The 22,756-nt window shown below is 43.1% G+C and overlaps 1 protein-coding gene across 1 annotated transcript; it reads right to left on the bottom strand.

Annotated features, from left to right (window-relative positions):
* Positions 1 to 18,475: 18,475 nt before the first annotated feature.
* LOC311580538 (small ribosomal subunit protein uS8-like) lies at positions 18,476 to 18,829 on the bottom strand (the record flags this gene model as incomplete). The annotated part of the gene is made up of 1 exon (XM_084752192.1): positions 18,476 to 18,829. The coding sequence occupies one exon, from the start codon at positions 18,827 to 18,829 to the stop codon at positions 18,476 to 18,478; it is 354 nt and encodes a 117-aa protein (XP_084608318.1).
* Positions 18,830 to 22,756: the final 3,927 nt, after the last annotated feature.

The following is a 22,756-nucleotide window of genomic DNA, read 5'->3' as shown; positions in this document are numbered from 1 at the left end:
CTAGGAACTGTAAGCGTTCTCTAAAACAGGGGGAAGTGTACTCATTTGCAATGACATCTTTGCCCACCTTGGTGATCATGGTAGCAGAAGATATTCAAAGATGAAGCAATACAGCTCTGAGGTGAGAAAACCCACAGCCTGATGTCTAGGCAAGCATAGAAAAGTTGGCAGCACAATGTCTTCCTAGAAAACAGACTACTAGGAATGTCAGAGACTCAAGGGAAGTACTATTAGTTGTGTTTGGTGGGTGTCCTGGTTATTATTATTATTATTATTATTATTATTATTATTATTATTATTATCATTATCATTATTATTATTATTAGTAGTAGTAGTAGTAGTAGTCAGTTTGACACAAGTTAGAAATATCTGGCAAGAGGACCCTCCATCAGATTGCCTGTAGGCAAGTCTGTAGGCATTTTCTTGATTGATATGGGAGTGCCCAGCCCACTCTGGGCATTGTTGTCACTTTAAAAATTTAACCATTCAAATAAAAAGTTGGCTGGACACACCCACAAATCTCTGTTTCTTATGAGTTCATAGAGCCCATCATCCTGAATTTCCAGGTGGGGATGTGATGGGCCTTGCTCTCAAGGAGAAGCTCACACTTCAGGTGGACGCAAGGATTGAATTGGAATATACATTTGGGGATGCTGTGTGTATGTGGGAATAGCGACTATGGAAACACTTTCAGATAACTGTAGCTCAGAAGTTACTGTGGTGCCAACACACAGTGATGATGGAGACGCTCAGGGAGGGTCTGCTATGGCTTAAGTCTCTAGGACAGAGCTGGCCTGAAGGATTCTTGCAAATTCTGTGCTCTGTAGGACTAAGTATAGAGTGGACGGTGAGCGCAGAACCAGAAAGCCTGGTGAGACGATGGGATGTTGGTAACCTGTCATGTCTCCACAAGGACCTAGCATCTGTATTTTTGGGGGAAAAAAAAGTCATTTGTTAACATGGAAATCCTTGGCCTAGGAATAATAATAAAACTAATTACAGGGTCGGAACAATCTTCCTAGCATTTCATGGTCAATAGCAAACTTAGGGTGTACTATATAAATGTCATAAGGTATATAAAATAGGAAATGGGACTTACTCATCTGCTGAGGAGCTAAGCTAGGGGTTGGGATACACTGTGCCTTGGACTAGACCATGCTTCAGAGGCTCAGACATTTGGATATTTGGTCCGGGTTTACTGTCAGGGGAGGTTCAGGCGGCACACCATTGCTGAGAAAGCACATCACTGGATGCAGGCTTTGAGTTAAAGTCCTAGTGCCACCTTCAGTTAGCTCTCCTCTCTGCTCCAGCGGCTCCATCTTCCACACCATTTCCTGCCTCCCTGCCATGACAGAGTCTTAATTCTCTGGAACAAACTCTGTCTTCCATAAGTTGCTTTTGGTTATGGTGTTTAATCACAACAATAGATGAATAGCTAATTTAAAAAAAAGTTGGTTCCAAAGATTAGGCTGTTGTGGTGAAAACGCTGGCCATGTTGGGGTTTTCTGGAGGAATGTGCAAGGCTGTGGAACTTTGGACTAAAACAGTGGTTGAATGCTGTTAGCATACATTAGTGGGTTCTTCCCATAGAAGCCTATAAGATTCTAGTGCTGAGGGGGGAAAAAACAAAAATGCAGGCTAAATGGTTTTAGAGCGTTAGTGAAAATCTTAATAGTAACTAGTCTAGAGGTCAGGCTTGTGATAGGTTAGCAAAGAATTTGCTGCCTTCTTCCTATGGCCTAAGGACTTACCCAAGGCTAAATTAACAGGCAGTAGACTAATTTCTCTGACATAAGAAATTTCAAAGCAGCATAATATTAACTCTTTAGCATAGTTGTTACTGGTCACACTTAGTCAGGTCTAAAATTTTAAAAGGAGCAAGTGGAAAGGAAAGAAATTTAAAAAGTCACAGGTTGGAGAGAAAAACAGCAGTAGGAAGTTTATTGTTACCACCAAGGCAGGCACTGGACAACGAGAGGCTGTAATTGTCAGGATGGGTGTTCTTTAAGGAGAGGCCTGCTTCGCACTGGAATACCAGGAAGTGCGCCCTCAGGGTAGAGCCCCGCCCAAAGAGAACCTAAGGAGTTTTCTGCTCCTGGAGAGCAACTGAAACAAACACTGTTGTTGTCCGTGTGGTTTGAGGCTGGCAGCCAAACTCAGCAGCGGTGTCCATGCAACTGACAGCGTGAGAGTGATTCACCCTCCGGTCACGGAGATCCTCTGCGGCCGAGTACTGTGCTTTAGCCGTGACCCTGCCTGAGGGGCCACTGCATGAAGCTGTGAAAGTGAAGTCTGGATTGCAATAGAGACCCCAAAATGCTGGAGGTGCCAGGGCTTTGTGAGCTCTGCCGAGGAGAGCTGCATACAGGGAGTGGAACCAGCTCCAGGGAGACCGTTACGTTGTAGAAAGCAAGGCTGGGGGTGTTTTATTACAGCAACAGAAACGTCACTAATACAGGGTAAGAATAAAATGAAAGGAATGGAGAGGTGGCTCCGCGGTTAAGATACCAGCTGCTCTCCCAGAGGACCTAGACTTGAGTCCCAGCGTTCATGTGGCAGCTCACAACTGTCTAGTCCCAAGGGATCTAACACCCTCCTCTGCACTCCAAGGACACCAAGAAAGCATGTGGCACACAGACATACATATGGACAAACACTCACACATATAAGATATAAATAAATATTTTTTTTTTAAAGAATGAAATTAAGGTGTTAAATGGAGGAAGCCGGAATGACGTCATCTGACCTCCGTCCTTTGACACGGAAGGGAAAGCAAGAAGCCGTTTGCCAGCACAGATGAAGGCTTGTGGCAGCAGGCTTCTCAACAGTCAAAAGGCTAGAACAGCCTGAAGGTTCATTAATGGGTGTACGAAGGAATGTGGCATACATAGGTTCCATGGTAGGTTGGTTAGCATGCTGGTCTGGGCATGTAATGGAACATTATTCCGCTATCACGGGAACGAAATGCACGTCCCAGCACGAGGGAACGCTGAGGACATTCCTCCACAACACAAAGGGTTAGACAACTCATGGTCTATTGATTTGAAACATACAGAAGAAGGAAGCAGAAAGATGGTTAACAGCGTCAACGGCTGCAGGAAGAGGGTGCAGGGAGCGGGCCACAGCATGAGCAGTTACAGGGTCTACCGAGGGGCAGAATGCTTCGGAAGTCCATAGAACTGACTACACAAAACAACCGGGATGGAATGTGAATAAATTATAATAAATAAAATATACAGTAAGAGAAAGAAAGAAGGAAGGAAGGAAGGAAGGAAGGAAGGAAGGAAGGAAGGAAGGAAAGGGAATGGCTCACGTAGGCTTATCTACGTGAATGCTTTGGCCCTAGTTGTTTGTCGCGAGCAGAGAGTTTACACTCAGAATCCGGAACAAAGGAGGCAGGCCAAGAGCAAGTGGTACGATTTAGCAAGAGAGGTTTATTAGCAATACAAAGGCAACTACAACAAAAGGCAGCGGCTTAGGCTCCAAGGCCAAGCCACCAATACCATTCCATTACACTCTTAAAACTATCCTAATTCTAATAGGAGTAGCATTTAGCATATCAATGTTCTGGGAGCTTATGCCATTAGGGTATACGACCTGATATCGCGACGATCTGTCGAACAGGTTCGCTGCTGCGACTTGAAACAGTTCTCGGGTTGTTATCTGACAGCGTGTCTGTCTGCTCTGTTCGGGGAGAGCGCCCCGTCGGCTGGCCGCATTTCAGGTGATCATGGTGACAGCAAGAGAGAGAGAGAGAGAGAGAGAGAGAGAGAGAGAGAGAGAGAGAGAGAGAGAGATGGCTGCTTCTTCTCAGGGTTTTTATACTAACTTAACCTTATCCTCTCTAGTTCACACATCTAGCTTTCTACGTCACCCTTATCACTAACTTGCAGTCGTGGCTGCTCCTAGGTCAGAATTTACTACTAAGGTTTTATCTATCACTCACACATCTGGTCAGACGTCAGCTTTTTGGGCTGTCAGCTATTTTCTACGCTGGGCTTTGAAACAAGCCCTGACATGTAGCTGCTTCCTACACTGGGCTTTGAAACAAGCCCTGACATGTTTATTACATTGTTGAACCTGTTTGGGGAAGGGTTGGGAGGGGTGGTCTTTTTAAAGGAGGTGTGCCGCTGAGAACGGGCTTTGAAGTTTCAAAAGCCCATGCCAGGCCCAGCCTGTCTCTTTCTCACCCTGTCTGCAACTTGTGGATTAGCTGTGAGCTCTGGGCTACCCCTCCAGCGCCATGCCTGCCTGCCTGTTGCCACATTCCTCATCACAATGGTCATGGACTAACGCGCTGAAACTATCAAGCCTCCAGTTAAATGCTTTCCGTCATAAGTTGCCTTGGTCATGGTGTCTCCTCACGGCCATAGAAGGCTAACTAAGACACCCAGCATGCTTACCTTTCTCCGTGGCTCCCTTCTACTCTCTAACCCCCACTGGGTGATGCTCGTCCCTGCAAACCCTGAACCTTTCCCAGTCAGGCACAGTGGTGGTTCAGGCTGCCAATCTCTCAGGCGCTCTCCAGGTACACACTTGCACTTTTACTAACCTCTCTACACTTTCCTTATTCGGTATCAATTTAGGGCTGCCCCCCCCGCCCCCTCCCCCCACACTGTACAAGGATCTGAAATAACACAGGGGCTTCCGGGAAAAGCATCCATTCATTTCATGAAGTCTATGGTTCTCAAACTGAGGTTGCATCAGAACCGGCTGAGGAATTTAATACAACACATAGCTTCTAGCTCAGAAGCTCATGACTTTCTGGAGCTCCTTGGTAATGCTGATATTGCTCACTGGGACCACCACGTCACATTCTCCAGGTGTCTGGGGCCCAGCGCTCTAAGGCCCTGTCTGAGGATCCAGTCCAAACTGTATGCCTCCATATTGGTTCTGAATTACTCTGTAGTTCCCGTCATAGAATAATCAGGATTAACCTAGCCCATTGACAGCTCCTTATCTTTATGGATCTGCTTTTATGAAAAATAATTTGCTTCATACACTAACTTTAAAATCACTATAGACTCTTGCACCTACATAAGTTCCATAACTAAGTTAGCTATGACACTAATCCTAGGCAAAGGCATCTCCCCACACTGAACAAATCAAGATGACTTAACCACACACAGAAGCAACAAACATAACCAATGAGTGGACTCTGCTTTGGCTCTTCAGACTGAGAAACCACAGCTGCAGCCAATCTAGGGAAGAGCTGCCCTCAGCCAACGTAGTGGGGGGTGTGTGTGTGTGTGTGTGTGTCTGTGTGTGCATGTGTCTGTGTGTGTATGTGTGTGTGCATGTGTGTGTGTGTGTGTCTGTGTGTGCATGTGTCTGTGTGTGTCTGTGTGTGCATGTGTCTATGTGTGTATGTGTGTGTGCATGTGTGTGTGCATGTGTGTGTCTGTGTGTGCATGTGTGTGTATCTGTGTGTGTGTCTGTGTGTGCATGTATGTGTGTGTCTGTGTGTGCATGTGTGTGTCTCTGTGTGTGTCTGTGTGTGCATGTATGTGTGTCTGTGTGTGTCTGTGTGTACACGTGTGTGTATCTATGTGTGTCTGTGTCTGTGTGTGCATGTGCGTGTCTGTATGTGTGTGTGTCACACACGGTCTGCAGCCTGACACTCGACTCCACCATCTTGAGATAGCTATGTGGCATATGGCAACAATTTTAGAGCCCCTTGGTCTGCTTGTTGTAAAGGTTGATTCAGATTAACAGACTGCTGTATTGCAGACACTGGAAGTGGATAATTCTAAAAGATACTTTTAAGTTAAGATATATTAATTTTAGAGATATTCAATTGTTTACACTGTTGAAACTTGGGTTTTATCTCCTAAATTTATGGTTATTATGTTCTACGTTCATTCTCAAAAAGGTAGAAATCACTGCCTTAGGAATATGTTTGGCCTTATTTTCTGAATAACTATGTTCTTAAATTGCCTTCCACAACCTCTAACGACACACAGCTGGGAGCCATCTAGCAATAGCCTCTCTGCCATCTCTAAGGGCAGTCACATGGATGGCAGCCATTTTGGTTGGTTTGTGGGAGACTCAAACCTCTGTCCTTTAAGCTAGCTTTTGCTGTTCAGTCTCAATAATAGAATGTGGCAGAATCAGCAAGATTGCCAGTTCCTCAGTGGACCGTATCTATGATTAAAAGTTTTGCTTTGATTAGTTCAGAAATATATTTAAAGTTATACTAATAACTGATGCAGTTGATGGTCAGCTATATCAGTAAATCAGTTGCCTAATGGTTGAAACAATTCTAAGAGAATGATGCTTCATTCCCAAGGTGGGGTGGGTGGGTTTTGGCTGTTCAAATTTTTGTATATTGATACAAAATTAAGGTTATATTTTGATTACACATATGATATATCAACTCTTTTAAGATACTATGTCTATGTAATTCTTAAAAATGCTATGTGAAGTTCCAGTCCTTTTAAAAGCTGCCATCACAAACTGTTTAAGATGTTAAAGTCCATGGTTTTGTTAGGTAATAGTTCAGTTAAATCATGGGGTTTTTCTAAATTAATCAGCCAATATATAGCTAGAAACAAGTAATTCAGATATATTAAAACTAGATAGATGTGGTCCCCTAACACTTATGTGCAGATTATAGGTCATAACATTCTGTTTCATGTTTGTAAAATGTAGTTTAGAGCAGATAGCTAAAAATAGACAAAGGTTGAGTACAAATATGCTGGTCCTCAAGATTGTCAGAGATCTGCTGAATATGGCATTAAACTAATTATGACAGAGAATCCTACATCCTAGTAGTAAGTCCCCAAGGTCTCTGAGAAGATTTGGCTTGGAAGATGGCTTCAACCCTGGATCATGGTATACTTACCTGAGAAAAATTGCTCCCAACCTGTAGCCCTCTGCTATGGATCAGCCTAACTGTGGACAAACTTTTTATCACTCCTTCACTTGGGTGACTGCACTCAGTACTCAACTGCCTGTGTCTCTCGGAGAATAACTGAATATTAAAAGGTTGTAGTTTATATAAGGTCTGAGGATATGAAAGTTTAAGTTATGTGAATCTAAAATATTTGAGGTTCTGAGAAAGTGTTTAAGGGTTGACAAATGCAAATTATAAAGAAAATATTTGAGGGTCTATGAAAGTGTTTGAATGTTGGTAAAGTACAAGTTTTAAAAGTTAAAGGATCTTAAGGGAAGTTTTAAGTTATATAAATGCAAGTTGTAGACTTAAAATATAAAAAAAATGTGATCAATAGAGTTATAATAAGCTGGTAGAGTACTAGCTGCTTATTAATCAGTTCCAAGCTCAAGATTTGAGTTTCCCTTTGGTTATAGACTTAAGGGTGTTTCTCATCATGCTAAAAATGAGCCTGTCCAATCTGTATATCAAGTCTTCTGGACTGTGAAAAGAAAGCTCATGCTTTTACTGGAGTATGGGTTTCAAAGGCATAAGTCTACTACAGCTGTCTTATAGACACAAGTTTAACTTCTGTCCCTAGCCTGTATTATCTCAGCTGATTTTCACCTGGCAAACAGACTCCGTCCAGAGCTGCTGAGATCTGGACATGCTGGAAGCTGATGTAAACCAGTCCCACAGATATAACTACTCCCTGCCTCTCCAGCTACATCAGCTAAACAGATGCTTTTGATAAGTTCTGTATTACCTAGCCTTTGACTAGCTTCTCAGCCTTTCTAAGACTCGATAACAGCATCACTAATATCAGCGGGAAGACGTTACAGAAGAGAATGACCTCGCCCATTTTCCCACTTTATAGGCTGAAATGCTAAGTCAAGGGTAACTCTGGCACGAGGGACAAATGGCTACAAGAAAATAGGCTCTTAGTTCTGTTTAAACCAGTGATGCTTTGTGTCCCCCTTATGTCAAGCAAAGATTGGACACCATCCACCTAATGGTCATGAGGGTACAGTAGCTGGACCTACAACAGGCCAACTCACAGGAATAAGTTTCAGGAAGACCCATGATTGGGCCTTCAATGAGCCTGTCAGAGGGCGGGGAAGGCAAGGACCAAACTAATGCATGTTCTGTATGTTCTGTGTCTAACCTCCATGTTCTGTATGTTCTGTGAGAACTTGTCCTCTGGGTGACCTCATTCCTCCTGTGCTCTGGGAATGACCTCAAACTACCACATACTGCACCTGCCAGCACTTTCCAGAAACTCACACACAGACATTTAGATATAATCAGCACCCAATGTTCCTCTGAGATAAAAAATTTCCCCTCATGATTTAGCCATCACCCAACCAGCCTAAAGGTCAACATTCCTGTGACCCACAACCCCGCTTACAGTTTTCCCCTTTATAAACCCATTACCTTTAAAGCTGTGGGCCACTCCCCTGTCATGCTGCATCAGGAAAGCTTGTGGTCCGAGCTTGAGCCAGTAATAAAGGACCTTGTATGTATTGCATCAGTTTTGAGTCCTGGCAGTCTTTTTTTTGGGGGGGGGGTGTCTCCCAATCTGGGCACAACAGCAACTCAATTTTAAGAAGTTAATTAGTTTAGCTGGGCAGTGGTGGTATGTGCTTTTAAACCCAGCACTCGGGAGGCAGAGGCAGAGGCAGAGGCAGAGGCAGAGGCAGGTGGATCTCTGTGATTTCAAGGTCAGCCTGGTCTACAGAGCAAGTTCCAGGACAGCCAAGGCTACATAAAGAAGCTCTGTCTCAAAATGAAACAAAAACCACCACTACCACCACCACCACCACCACCACCGATGATGATGATGATGATGATGATGATAATAATAATTCAACTAAAAAGTGGGCAAAAGATTGAACAGACTCCTCAGCAAGCTGATGGGAAATAAGAAGATGAAAGGGATTCAGCATTTTAGTCAGTAAAGAATTGCTCTTAGAATAACAAGGAGATGCTCTATCTGTCATAGCAGTTAAGAACCAAAACACTAATGACAAGCAACACTGACAAGAATGGAGAGTAAAGAGAGCTCTGACTCACTGTCTGTGGGAAGGCCAAAAAAAAAAAAAAAAGATGCTGGCACTTTGGAAGGCATCTTGGCAGTTTCTTACAAAGCTAAATATAATGTTCCCATATGATTCCACAACCACATGACTTGTTATTTACTCAAATGAGTTGAAAACTTATCTCTTCCCCTCCTAAAAAGTGTACAAAGGTATTTATAGCAGTTTTACTGAAAAAAGTTCTCAACCACGGAGACTGTAAGGGAACAGATGGTACTACATCCAGTCTATTCAGGATCGTTCTGTGCTGAAAAGCAACAAATTCTCAAGCTGTGAACAGATGTGAAGGGAACTTGTGTGAAAGCAATCTGACAACCAGTGCTGGTGAGCATGTGGAAAAAGAGGAAACTCATTCGGTACTGTAAGAAGTATAAACTAGTGTAACCACTATGCAAATCAGCGTGAAGATTCTTCATAGAACTAAAAATAGAATGGTCTCATGGCTCGGTTATACTACGCTTGAGCATACTATATTAGAACATTGCACAATGTCATACAAACCACTGAAACTCAACGTTAAAATAACTACAGAACTATCACACGACTCAGCTGTACTACTTACTCTTTTGAGTCATCAGGCCACAGAAACACTTGCATCATGTTTATGGTTGCACTGTTCACAAGAGGCTGGAAATGAAAACAGCCCAGAAGTCCATCCAGAGATGAATAGAAAAATGTGATTCACACACACAGTGGAATTGTATCCAGCCACAAAGAAAAGTAAAATAATGACATGTGCAGGCAAGTCGACGCAGCTGGAAAGCATTGTGTTAAATGAAATAAGCCAGGCTTGGAGAGGGAAATGCTGTGTGTTTTCTCTCATATGCAAAACTTAGTTTTGAAATTATGTGTGTGGAAAAAAAATTATGTGTGTGTTCATATAGATTGGGGTCATGAAGCAAGAAAAGAGATTGTGAGATGGGCAGAAATACAATCTTAAAGGGAGTGGGACACAGAAAGAGACGCCTGACAAAGTAGAAGGGTGAAGTAACTAACTCTAAAGGAAGAGAACTAGCCAGAGCAAGGACGTGGCTGAGGAAAGGGCGAGGGAGGAGAAAGAGCGAAAAGAAAAAGTGTAATATTACATGTGTACAGGGCATTATGATGAATGCATCATTTCAGTTTTCTAACCCAAAAAAGTTAATAAGAAGAGAGAGAGAGAGAGAGAGAGAGAGAGAGAAATAGAGAGAGAGAGAGAGAGAATGGGGGATGTCAATCTGAAAGGTTCAAAGTGAAGAAAAAGTGACAGTGAGATTGGTGGCTGCCAAGAGGTCAGAGGGATGAAAGGGACAAGCAGGCATCCGATTCTGGAACTAGAGTTAATTGGCAGTTTGAGGCTGGCCAGGGTGGGTGCTGGGAACCGAACTCTGATCCTCTGTAAGAGCAGTGGACTCTCTAACTGCCGAGGCCTCCCTCCAGCACAGGCTGCGATTAGGACAGTGAAACTCTAGGTAAGATAATGATAGCACTGGGCATTATTCCTTTGTGAAAACCCACAGAACTACGCAGCAGAAAAGGTGAACCCTAATGTAAACCATGAACTTTTCATTAATAACAATTGGTCCATGTTTGCCCCAGAGATTGTAAAATAGGTACCATGCTACTTATAAGATGCTAATAATGGGGGGGATTATAAAAGGGGTGGAGAGGATACGAATCTGTGTGTTTTTATCAACTTTTCTGTACATGTGAAACTGCTGTAGGAAAATTAATTCAATAGAAGAAGGAGGAGGAGGAGGAAAGAAAAGAAAAGAAAAGAAAAGAAAAGGCAAGGTTCCACTCAGGCCGTGGGAGCATACAGCAGATGAGCTGAATCTGGCACTCTTCAATTCCAGAAAGACGTCCCAGAGAAGGTGAGCTCTGTCCTCAGTCTGGAGGGGAAGGAGAAAGGGAAAGAAGATGGAAGAGAGGTTGGGGGAGGAGAAAGGGAAGAAAGATAAAGTAGAGAGGATGGGGAAGAAAGAGGAGAAAAGGGAAGAGGGGAGGAAGAGAAAGAGGAGGAAGTGAGGAAAGGAACGAGGTACTAAAGGAAGTCAGGCTAACACAAGGTTGGAAAATGCTTCCTAGGAATGACAAGGCTTAATTCACAGTCCTGCAAAAGTTTTCATCAAAAAAGAAAAAAATTTAAAAAAAAAAAAAAAAGAGGAGATCTTTTCAGATGTAGTGACTTGACTTGAGGAGGAGATAATTTTTGGACCATGCAGTTGAGCCCAAAACCCAGTCACAAGTATCTCACAGAAGAGAAGCAGATCAAGTCAGACATACTCTACTGTTGTTTTCCAGTACAGTAAGAAGACACTTGAATCAGGTTAACTTTATTCGTAGTTTATTTGGACTTACAGATTCAAAGGTGTAAGTCAGAGGGCCGGAGTTAGAGATAGATTTCTTGCTGGCTGGATCTAGAGGTGGCAGAGGGCTTCACAAGGCAAGAGACGTGATCCCCATCAGTCTGTGTGCCTGATCTCTTTCCCCCTGGAAAGCTACCAGGACTCAACCACATGGTTCCGTCTTGATGGCTTTCTTCCTGATTACTTCTCAAAGGCCCCACCAACAAGCAACAGAGTTGGCTCCAGTCAGGTTTTGTTTTTTGTCAGCTTGACACAAGCTGCAGTCATCCAGGGGGAGGGACCCTCATCTGAGAAATTACCTCTCTCAGATTGGCCTGTAAGCAAGTCTGAAGGAGCAATGTTCTTAATTAAGCATTGATTTGGGAAAGTCCAGCCCACGGTGAGGAGTGCTAACCCGGAGAAGTAGTCCTGGGTTGTACAAAAAAAGCAAACAGAAGCCAGGCATGGTGACACATCCCTTTAATCCCAACACTTGGGAGACAGAGGCAGGGGGATTCCTGTAAATTCAAGGCCCTTCTGGTCTACATAGAGTTCCAGCCCAGATAATCCAAGGCTACATAATGTGACCTTGTCTCCAAAAACAAAACACAACAACAAAAAAAGAAAGAAAGAAAGAAAGAAAGAAAGAAAGAAAGAAAGAAAGAAAGGCATGGTGGCACACACCTTTAATCCCAGCACTCGGAAGGCAGAGGCAGGTGAATCTCTGTGAGTTTCAGGCCAGCCTGGTCTACAAAGTGAGTCCAGAACAGCCAGGGATACACAGAGAAACCCTGTCTTGAAAACAAAAAAACCAAAAACAAAACCAATAACAAAAGTTCAAACTGAGGGAGCCATGGAAAACAAAGCAGGAAACAGCATACCTCCTTGGCCTCTGCTTCAGTTCCCGCCTTAAATTCTCTAGATCTCCGACTGAACATATGAACCAAACAAACCTTTTCCTCTCCAAGTTGCAATGGGTTTTATTGCAGCAACAGACACACCTAATTAAGACATGGCCTATAAATAAATAAATAAATAATAAAAATTTTAAAAAGACATGGCTTAAATCGCTCCATCTTAGCTCTGCTAGCATATGACTTAGGAATTAAACTTCCTTGTGAATCTAGGAGAATAAATCATATTGAAACCTTATCACACACAAAGAAGATGAAGGCAAATGTGAAAATGGAGACAGGCTGGCATGATACCACCCCAAACCAAGGAGTATGGCCACCGCCAAAAGCTGCTAGAGTGAGTGATGACCTGACACACCTTCATTTCTTCTGACCTAGTGATACTGAAACTGCCATTCTAGATTCCAGGATCATACCTCGTGAATCCTTGTTGTTTATAAACCACCGAGTTTGCGGTACCTTGTTAAGGAAATCACTGGAAACTGATAAAAAAAAAAATGTATTCCCAAAGTACATCATAGTGCCCACCTTATGCATGGATTCATTTAATCCTTAACAAATTTGTGTACTGCTTGCACTCTTCATATTTTGTCACATATACCTTATATTTGTCCATTTAATTGTCACAACAACAAATTAAGTAGAACTTGATGAGCAGAGCTGTAGGCAGCAGCACAGGACTCTGGGTAAGCAGGAGGCAGATGGCCGGTCTCTAAGGTCATCTGATGTCCCGTGTACAGAATCAAGACAACTTTCCATGCCATCTTTGTTTCATTAAAAAAAAAAAGGAAATAGAATTCTGAGCATGAAATAAACTGAATCGTGACACTTACTGTGCATTACCACCAATCACAGGAAGGTGTTTCCTATGTGGTATAGTCAGAAAGGGTAGCTCAGAGCTCTGGCCTCAGGAAGGATGCTAGGCAATCACGCGCATGCTTCTTCCCCCTCCTTTCTTTTGCTTTTAACCCATTTATTACAATATAACTATACTTGAGTAAACATCCTTACATTGATTAGCACAGTGAAATATAATCATTCAACTTATCAAACACAATTTAAACCAAAAAGTTGTATGTAGTGTAAGTTTTAAGCAAAAAAAAAAAAAAAATTTAAGACTTGAAATGAATATTAATTTTGATGTCTGTTAGCAAGAGAATATTTTTTTATAGTATAAAAGCTTAAATCTGAGGACAAGAAACCCTTTTGTGATGTTTTGTTGCCAACTTAATGAGCCCCATGATTGCGATACAGCCTTGGAGGTGGGTAGGGGACACATACGGCGCCTCAGTGGCTGTGCAGATCCGAGAGCGTTGCACGGCATTTCTGTCTGCGTGCACCAAGATTCAGCCAGTTCCCTAAGCCTGCAGAAACACAACGAGGGACACTTTGAGGAATATGGAACTAGATCATCTATACCCTAAGCCTAAAATTCCACAGACCTTAAGGAAACATTTTTCCTGGGTTAAGAGGATCACTTGATTTTACTTAAGGTATTGATTCAGGTGATAGGAGCATTTTCCTGTTGGGTCACTACCACTTTTTAAGTTAAAAAAGATGTGTTATTTTATATGTATTGTTGTTATGCCAGCATCTGTGTTGTGTACAATGTGAGCACCTGGTGACCATGGAGTCCAGAAGAGAGCATTAGATCCTTTGGAACTGGAGTTACAGACCATTGTGAGCTGCCACGTGGGTGCTTGTAATTGAACCTGGGTCCTATGGATGAGCAACCAGTGCTCTTAGCCACGGAGCCATTTCTCCAACCTGTGAGCATTGATAGTGATTGCATTTCAGAGAGACATGTAAAAAGTTAGTCTTGTCATCTTCAAGTTCTACATGGAGAGTATTTTAGTTAGGGTTTCTGTTGCTGTGAAGAGACACCATGACCATGGCAACTCTTATCAAGAAAACATTTGATTGGGGTTGGCTAACAGTTCAGAGGTTTAATCCGTTATCATCATGGCAGGGAGCATAGCTGCATGCAGGCAGACATGATGCTGGAGAAGGGGCTGGGAGTTCTACATTGGGATCCACAGCAAGAAGAGAATGAGACCCACTAGGCCTGGTCTGAGCTTCTGAGACCTCAAAGCCCACCCCCCACCCCCCCACCCCCCACTTTCTACTCCAACAAGGCCACACTTCCCAACAGTGCCAGTCCCTATGAGCCTACGGGCCATTTTCATTCAAACTACCACTGTTGTCTGTGCCCAAGGTCAGAGAAGCCCCTAGATTCTGAGCCCCCCTCAACCTCCCCTGGAGGACTTTCTATTTGGTTCCACTGATCCTCTTAACTAAGACAATTCTTGTGGATTTTCGACTCATCTTGTCAACCAGAGCATTGAATGATTTCAGCAAAGAAAACATCAGAAAAAAAAGGAAGCCTTTTGTTGGTTGTTCGTCTTTACGCTATGGGGAGAAAAACATTCCTTCCAGTCAAGCCATGTTTTCGGCCCCTCAATTCTTTAAATGCTTGTTTCAGCTTGGTAGTTTGATGCTTGTTTGCCCACACCCTTTGCACAGCTCTGAGCTTATGCTCTTTCATAATTTTTTTCTACTGTGATTTTAATGGGATAGAATGAACGTTTGTACTTAATTCAACAATATGAAATCATTTTTTTAAATCTATTAACTCTGTAAGCCTATGGGTCCATTGACAGTATACTTTTTATTTCTGGCACTAAACAGTTATCTATAAATGGTGGGCCAATAAAGATAGAGTTAGAGGCAGGTTACCTTCTGTGGACAACCATGTGTCTCCAACTCTATCTCAGCTTTTTGTTCATTTTGTTCTGTTTTTTGGATGGGTCTCACTCTATAAACAATGCTGGCCTTTAACTCCTAGCAATATTCCTACTTGAGCCACCTATCCAATGTTTCCATGGGCATGTCTTAGGGAATGTTAGCACGCACTGTATCTTTTCAGTAATGGCAACCTCAAGTTTCCTGAGTTCTAGAAGACACTTGGAATGTCTGGCTGCCTTGAGAAGCACTCAGCTTGCAGCATATCACTTCCTGGTAAGCTCAGAGAGAAAACTTCCCACCGGAAATGACACACCCCTCAGAACTGACTTCCTCCAACCTATTCTTCTCCAAGTAACAGCTGAAGGTCAGAATCTCATCTTCCAGATGCTTCTGTGACATAAAGGCCAGAGGCGTCACCACTGGTGGTCCTTCCCTTGACTTGTGTCAAACATCTCTGGCCCTACATCAAGGCTTCGTTCCTGAACCCAAATGTAGAGTCAGCATCCCTCTAAATTGGTAGTGACTCTTCTCCATGCACTTAACTCCAGGAAAAACACATCCTATTTTTTAAACTAGGGTAAAAAAAAATAGATTCCGTTTTTAAAATAAGAGTGGAAATAAACTGAGACAAAATTATTGAAAAGGAGTCTTTCTGTTTCCCATATTTCTTGAAAAATGTAGAGCAACTGTGTTAAGCACTTTTCTGCAGCAAAGACATTTTCCTCAACTTCTGCTCTTATATATGTGGACACATGCTTTCCAAATGAAATTCTCACAGCAATCATGTGAGGGTGGTTCTATGGTGCACATGTTATAGATGAGACAACTGAAGATCATCACTCCAGTGCTTTCCCTCACAGCAGGCACCTCAGCTCTCATAAGACGGGGGCAGAAAATAGTAGCACCATTATAATAACCCTTTATGACAGCATCATTTTAAGAACCTATTTCATTTCAGTCATTAGTTAACAAGATAGAAGAGAAAGATTTTTGCTACCGTAGGGAGTAAAAATTAGACTAGTATGGCAGACATAAGGAAAGAAAAGAAAAAGAGAGAGAAGAAGGAAAAAGGAAAGAAAGAAAGAAGGAAAGAAAAGTAAGCAAACTGATTGAGGCCATTACCAACACTGGCATACCAAAAGATCCCTGAAAAGAATCTAGAAAGACCAAAGTGCATTGTTCTACCAAGGGAAGTCAGTCCCAGTCAAACAGGAAAAGGAAATACAGGAAGTTCACTGTTTGGGTTTGGGTTACCGTGGGTGGGTAAGGGGTAGGTCAACAGTGTAGAAATTTACTCTGAGGAGAGCAGCGGTTCACAGGGAAGGCTGTTAGTCCATTCCTCCTGTTGCTTTTCAAATATTTGCTGCGGTTTTGTTTTCGTTTTTCTTATTGAAGACATTAGTACATACTCATTGTCAATTAATTTAGCAGTGGAGGTGGATACAGGACTGCTTCCATGGCATCCTCTGAGCACTTGGGAAAGTGGACATCCTTCAGACCATCAGTGCTCTTAGCCTGGGAAAGGACAGTCCCCGTCTGGAAAGTGCACCTGGGAGATGGTTTCTACTGTGCTCAGGGAGTCTGGCATCCTGGGCAAATTCTTTCCTTTCCTTCTTCCCTTTCCTTTCCCATGAAAAAAAAATGAGTTTATTTATTCACTTTACATGCCCATCATATCCCCTCCCTCCCAGCCCCACCCTTCCACCTTCCCCTTCCCTCCTCTTCTTCTTAGAAACGGGGACTCACCCCATCAACCGACCCCAGCACAACAATTCACATCAGGACTGAGCATATCCTCTTCTGATGAGGCCAGGAAAGACAACTTGGATAGGAGGAAGAGATCCAAAAGCAGGCAACAGTGTCCCTGTCAGAGACAGCCTCTATCCCACTTGCTAGAGGACCACATGAATATTAAGCTGCCCATAGGTTACATATCTGTAGGGGGCTTAGGTCTAGACCACGCATGCTCTCTGGTTGGTGCGTCAGTCTCTGTAAACCCCCATGGGTCTAGGTTAGTTGCCTCTGTTGGTCCTCTTGTGGAGTTCTTGTCCCTTCTGGGTTCTTCTATCCTTCTCCTTCACTTCCATGAGACTCCCAAGCTCAGCCTAATGTTTGGCTGTGAGTCTCAGCATCTGTTTTGATCTGCTGCTGGGTGGAGCCTCTCCGGAGGCCAGCTATGCTAGGCTCCTGTCTGCAAGCATAGCACAGTATCATTAACAGTGTCAAGGGTTGGCTCTCTCCCATGGGGTGTGTCTCAGGTTGGGCCAGTCAGTGTTTGTCCATTCCCTTACATCTCTGCTCCATATTTATTTCTGCACTTCTTGTCGACAGGGTAAATTTTGGGTTGAATTTTTTTGTGGGTGGGTTGGTGTTCCCCTCCCTCCACTAAAAGTCCTTCCTGCCTAGAAGGTGGCCACTTCAGTCTCCATGTCCCCCACTGCTGGGAATCTCAGCTGGAGTTGTCCCAGTATCTTCCCTGGACCCTACCCTGTTGCAGGTCTCCAGCTCGTCTCAAAGATACTGCCCCCCTCCCCCTTTTCCTGTCTCCCTCCCAGCCTCTCACCTCCCACCCCTGCTCTTCCCACATCTGATTTCCACTCTGGTTCGCCCCGCCATACCATCTCCTACCTAGTTCCCTCTCTTTATCAACTTCTCCTGTCTAGTCTATTTCCCTTTCTAAGTGAGATTCAAGCAACCTCCTTTGGGCCCTCCTTGTTACTTAGCTTTTTTGGGTCTGTGGATTGTAGCGTGGTTATCCTACACCATAGGGCTAATATCCAGTTATAAGTGAATACACACCATGCGTGTCTTTCTGGGTCTGGGTTAACTCACTCAGGATGATATTCTTCCATTTCTATCAATTTGCCTGCAAATTTCATGATTCCTTTGTTTTTTAACAGCTGAGTAGTATTCTATTGTGTAAATGTGCTGCATTTTTCTTTAGCCATTCTTCAGTTGAGGGACTTCTGGGTTATTTCTAGTTTGCTGCTATTATGAATAAAGCTGCTATGAACATAGTTGAGTTAATTTCCTTGTGGTATGGTGGAGCATCTTTCGGGTATATTTCCAGAAGTGGTATAACTGGGTCTTGAGGTAGAACTATTCCCAATTTTCTGAGAAAGCTCTAGATTGATTTCCAAAGTGATTGTACTAGTTTGCACCCCCACCGTCAGTGGAAGAGTATTCCTCTTTCTCCACATCCACCAGCATGTGCTGTCACTTGAGTTTTTGATCTTAGTCATTCTGATGGGTGTAAGATGGAATCCCAGAGTCTTTATCATTTGCATTTCCCTGATGACTAAGGATATTGAATATTTAAGTGTTTCTCAGCCATTCGATACTCCTCTATTGAGAATTCTCTGTTTAGCTCTGTACACACACACACACACACACACACACACACACACACACACACTTTTTTTTTCAAATGGACTGACCCTGAGCACAGTCCATGGAGACTTTTTATTTGTCCCGCATCTCTAGAAAAAGCAATCCCAGGATTTTCCCTCCTGTATGTTCTTATCTTGCTTCTTCATGGTCCATGATGCCAGCTGAGGTTGTTAGTTCAATGAAGCCAAACTGATGGGATGGGAGCAGAAAAAATGGGAGCCATTTTTCTAGATCCTTGAGTTGCACATCAAACCTAGGGCTGATCCCTCCACACTGGTTCAGCCGCCTGTGAGGGTCACAGAATTTCCGAGGTCTGTGGTCATCAGTGATCTCAAATTCACCAATGCAGCCATGGTTCATCATCACAGTTAGGAACCAGATGATGACTGTGGAGCAGGGCCTGATGAGCACTTGGCGTTTGCCTCTCTTCTCAGTGTTGTCGATGATCTTGAGAGCATCTGACAGGACATTCATGAACACCATGGTGACAGTGCAGAAAAAGGGTGGAAGGACCAAACACTCAGAGTTATCTGTGCCCCATTTTTAATTGGATTATTTGGTTTGTTGGTGTTCAATATCTTGAATTCTTCAAATATTTTGGATATTAGCCTCCTACAGGATGTAGGATTGATGAAGATCTTTTCCCAGTCTGTAAGCTGCTGTTTCGTTCTTTCCCTTTGTCTGCCAACACCTTGTTGGCTCTTGTGACTTTGTAACGACAGAGTTGCTTCATGTACTCCAGAAGTGAAAGAAGGAATTTTTTTTTTTTTTTGGTCTTACCCTGAAGTGAAAATGTTAGGTCTCGAGCACTCATTTGGAAATTTCAAGTTGTCCTTGTGCAATGGAAGTGGGTACACTTAGAGGATAGCCCATGTTGTTGGATGGCCTGGGAGACCTCAGCTCAGATAAAACAAAACACTATTTCTAATAGCTATTTATGTATGGTAAGATGTGGGGTATTTTTCTTTCATCTTTTAGCCATTATATATTTATTGCCATACTTTCATCAGCAAACATAATTAATAAATAAAATAACCTTTTGCATGTCTTTTTAAAATTGACATATCAAGGAATGGGTTTTTGTGGGTAAGTTGTGCTCTCATATAGACTTCGGTTTTGCTATTTCTTCCCCAACTCCCCACCCCAGCCCCTTTTTCTTTTCCCAGGGTTCACCATCACTACTCATTACTCCTTTGCTTTTAACATGATAGTTTTCTTTCTTTCTTTTCTTTCCTTTTTTTTTTTTTTTATTTTTCAAAACAGAGTTTCTCTGTGTAGCTTGGCTGTCCTGGACTCGCTTTGTAGACCAGGCTGGCCTTGAACTCACAGCGATCCACCTTCTGCTGCCTCCCCAAGTGCTGGGATTACTGCACTGGGCAACATAATAGTTTTTAAGAGCATAAATAATTTTACATTGGAATACTTCCCAACTTTTAAACATTATGTTATTTATCCTAGCCAGAAAATATTAATAAATAATACATTGTTGATGGCTTTGTCAACATGAAAGTCATTATTGCATATGTAAATAAATCAATACATAATAAATATATGTGCCATTTTTTGAGTGGAACTTTTATCGAATACATTAACCTTGTATTACGCTGTTGACAAACTGCTTTCCTCGGCTTCCAGCTTCAGAAACACCACAGAATAATTGCCTGTCCACAAAGAACAAAAGTCCTTTATAACAGAAAGGTTTTTGCTTGCAGCCTTGTAAGCGGAGTTCACTGTGCTATTTATAGCTGTCCATCCAAGCTGGTCATGGAAGAAGGCTATTGGGGCTAGTTTAATCCATTCCCTGAAGACTTCTGTAACAAACTTGCAGCTGAACTTTAAAATGCTACTTTATTATTTACATGGAATGGTCATTTTTTTTCCATTTAAGGTCTATTTATTGATTCAAATAACCATTTGAACCTAAATGAAAAATATAGAATTGAATCAAAGCACACTGATGAAGTTTCTACCAAATTCCGGATCCAAAGGAATTAAGGAATAGATCTGTCATGATTCATGACAGACGTGGTATTGGTGAAGAGGTCATATGAAAAAGATGAATTATGACAATAGTTCTAGTCAACCCTGACAGGCTTAGTGGAGAAGGGGGGGATGCATAGCCATCGGTATCAATAACTAAGTCAGAAGACATCATCTGCTAACACAAGTTTCCACACTCGATGAGGCTATAACCAAAGAAATATGCAGATGGCCTAGGAAGACGAAGACAGTGGCTAAAGTTGGACAAGTGAAGTCACTAGTACACCCCCATCTTCCACCTGCGTCCTGAAGGGTTTTATGGTTTTGTTTTTCACGTTCTTCTTGCAGGATCTAAAGTTCTCTGAAGGCCCGAGGCACTCACCATGTGCTTCGTGCAGCTTGTTCTCTCCTGCTGCCCAACAGGGACAGTATAATACTAAGAAAGTGCCCTCCCTCCTCCATGCCTTCCCTCAGCCTTCGGTTCTGAGGACAGGACTCACACTTCTTGATAACTTCCTGGTATGTTCCTCCTCTTGTATTCAATGGTGTCAGTGTAGTCATGGCTAAGAATTTCTACCATCTCCTGAGAAGAGGAAAAAAAAAAAAAAAACAACCCACGAACAACTTAACACTTCCAGGCAGAACGTGATTCCATCTTGCCTTCATGGGAGCCACTCACTGTGCTGACTTCTTGAACGGTGAGCAAATCTAAAAAGCAACCCCATGCCGTCTAGAACTTCCAGACATAAGAGTGGGGAGATGAGCTAAAACAAAAACAAAAACAACCAACCAACAACAGCAAAACAGTGCTAAATTTAGAGCTGTGATAGGTTAACTCTCTGAAGGTGACACCTGATGAGAAGCATCACCTTTGATAATGACGAGTATCTGCTCTGACTACCCAGGGAAGACTAGCCCATTGTGTAAATGTACCACGTTTACATTATCCATTCATCAGCTGATGGGCGTCTAGGCTGTTTCTGTTTCCTGGCTACTGTGAATAGAACAGCAGTGAACATGGATGAGCAAGTATGTCTGTAGAAAGCTACAGAGCCCTTTGGTGTATCCTTAGGACTGATTTGGCTCAGCCCCTCCGCCCTGGGCTCTGTAGTGGCTGCACATCTTTGCACTTCCCCCTAGCAAGATTAAGGGTGTCCTTTTCCCAACATCTTCACCAGAATCTGCTAGTGTGGGACTCAGCTGGATAAGGTTAACATCTGACTTCTCCAGATAGCTGTTCCAAGCTCACTCTATGAAGGCAGACTCCCTTTTATTAGCAAGGCTCTCACTCCACCTAATCTGGTAACCCCATATTTCCTAAGGCTTGTCACATAGCCCGAAAGGAAAATTACAGGACATACCCTTTCCTGATAAGAAATTTCAACAAGCACAGGGAATTCCTGGAAGTACCTCACCCTATGTTGAGATCTTAGCCTCTAGCAAATGACTTTTATTTGTACCTAGAAGTCACACACAGGATAATTAAGTGCTGTTTTCTCCTTGTGATAGGATCCCCACGTTACTGTACCAATGTATGTAGATTAAGTATCTTGGTACCCTTAGCCTTAGAGAATTAGACACATTCACCCTCAAAACCCCTCCCCACTGCCCAGGGTTTATAAATAAAGGTTGGCTAGCTTGCAGGGTGGGTGGGGCTTGTATTTTCTTGCTCAACATTCTTCCACTACGATCCTCTGAGACTCCATTTATTCCAGGGGGGAGGGGGGCAGAGACTGCTGCTGCATGCTGGTGGTCAGGCCTGCTCCACCATTGCCACTAGCTAGGTTGATGCTGATCCCTGGTGAAGACCCATCAGGCCTGTGTCTCACCGGACCTGCCTGCCAATGGGTTTCAGACATCGCCTACTTCTGTTGTGCCTGGCACAGCAGCTCAAACAAGAAGCTGAAACACTTGGTACCATCACAGGTTTGCTGAGCTCCAGGGTCTCCATTGCCTTTTGAGACCTGCAGTCTCATTCTAGAAAGAACTAAGCCATGACACTCAGCGGAAAACTCATTTTCCACCTCCCCCGCCCCCCCAAGAACCCAGAAACCTGGCCTAGTGCCTAGGCTGCAAGCTTCACCTTAAATCGCTCTAACTGCCCTTGATGGAGAAATGGGTCCTTAGGACCTTTGATCTGAGGTCATCCGTTCCCATCCAGAGGCAAACAGTCCCTGGACCAGTCGCAGGATGTGGGACCCAGGACACCCACCCTGCACTGGACACAGAACAGCATGCTAGCATTTGTCTTTTTTGCTTTGTTTGTTGTTTTGTTTTGTTTTTTTTCTTGGCCATCCTGACTTGGCCAAGATAGTTTTAATTCACATTTCCCTGACGGCTAGCAATTAACAGTTTTATCCAAGTGTTTCTCTTCTGTGAAATCTGTTTAGTTCCATGCCCCACTTTTAAATGCATGTTCTTGAGTTGTTT

This window comes from Acomys minous (genome assembly GCF_964271855.1).
Source record: "Acomys minous genome assembly, chromosome: 13".
In the NCBI taxonomy this organism is placed as follows: Eukaryota; Metazoa; Chordata; class Mammalia; order Rodentia; family Muridae; genus Acomys; species Acomys minous.
Note: the sequence above shows the minus strand (reverse complement) of the source record. Positions and strands in the feature narration are given on the sequence as shown.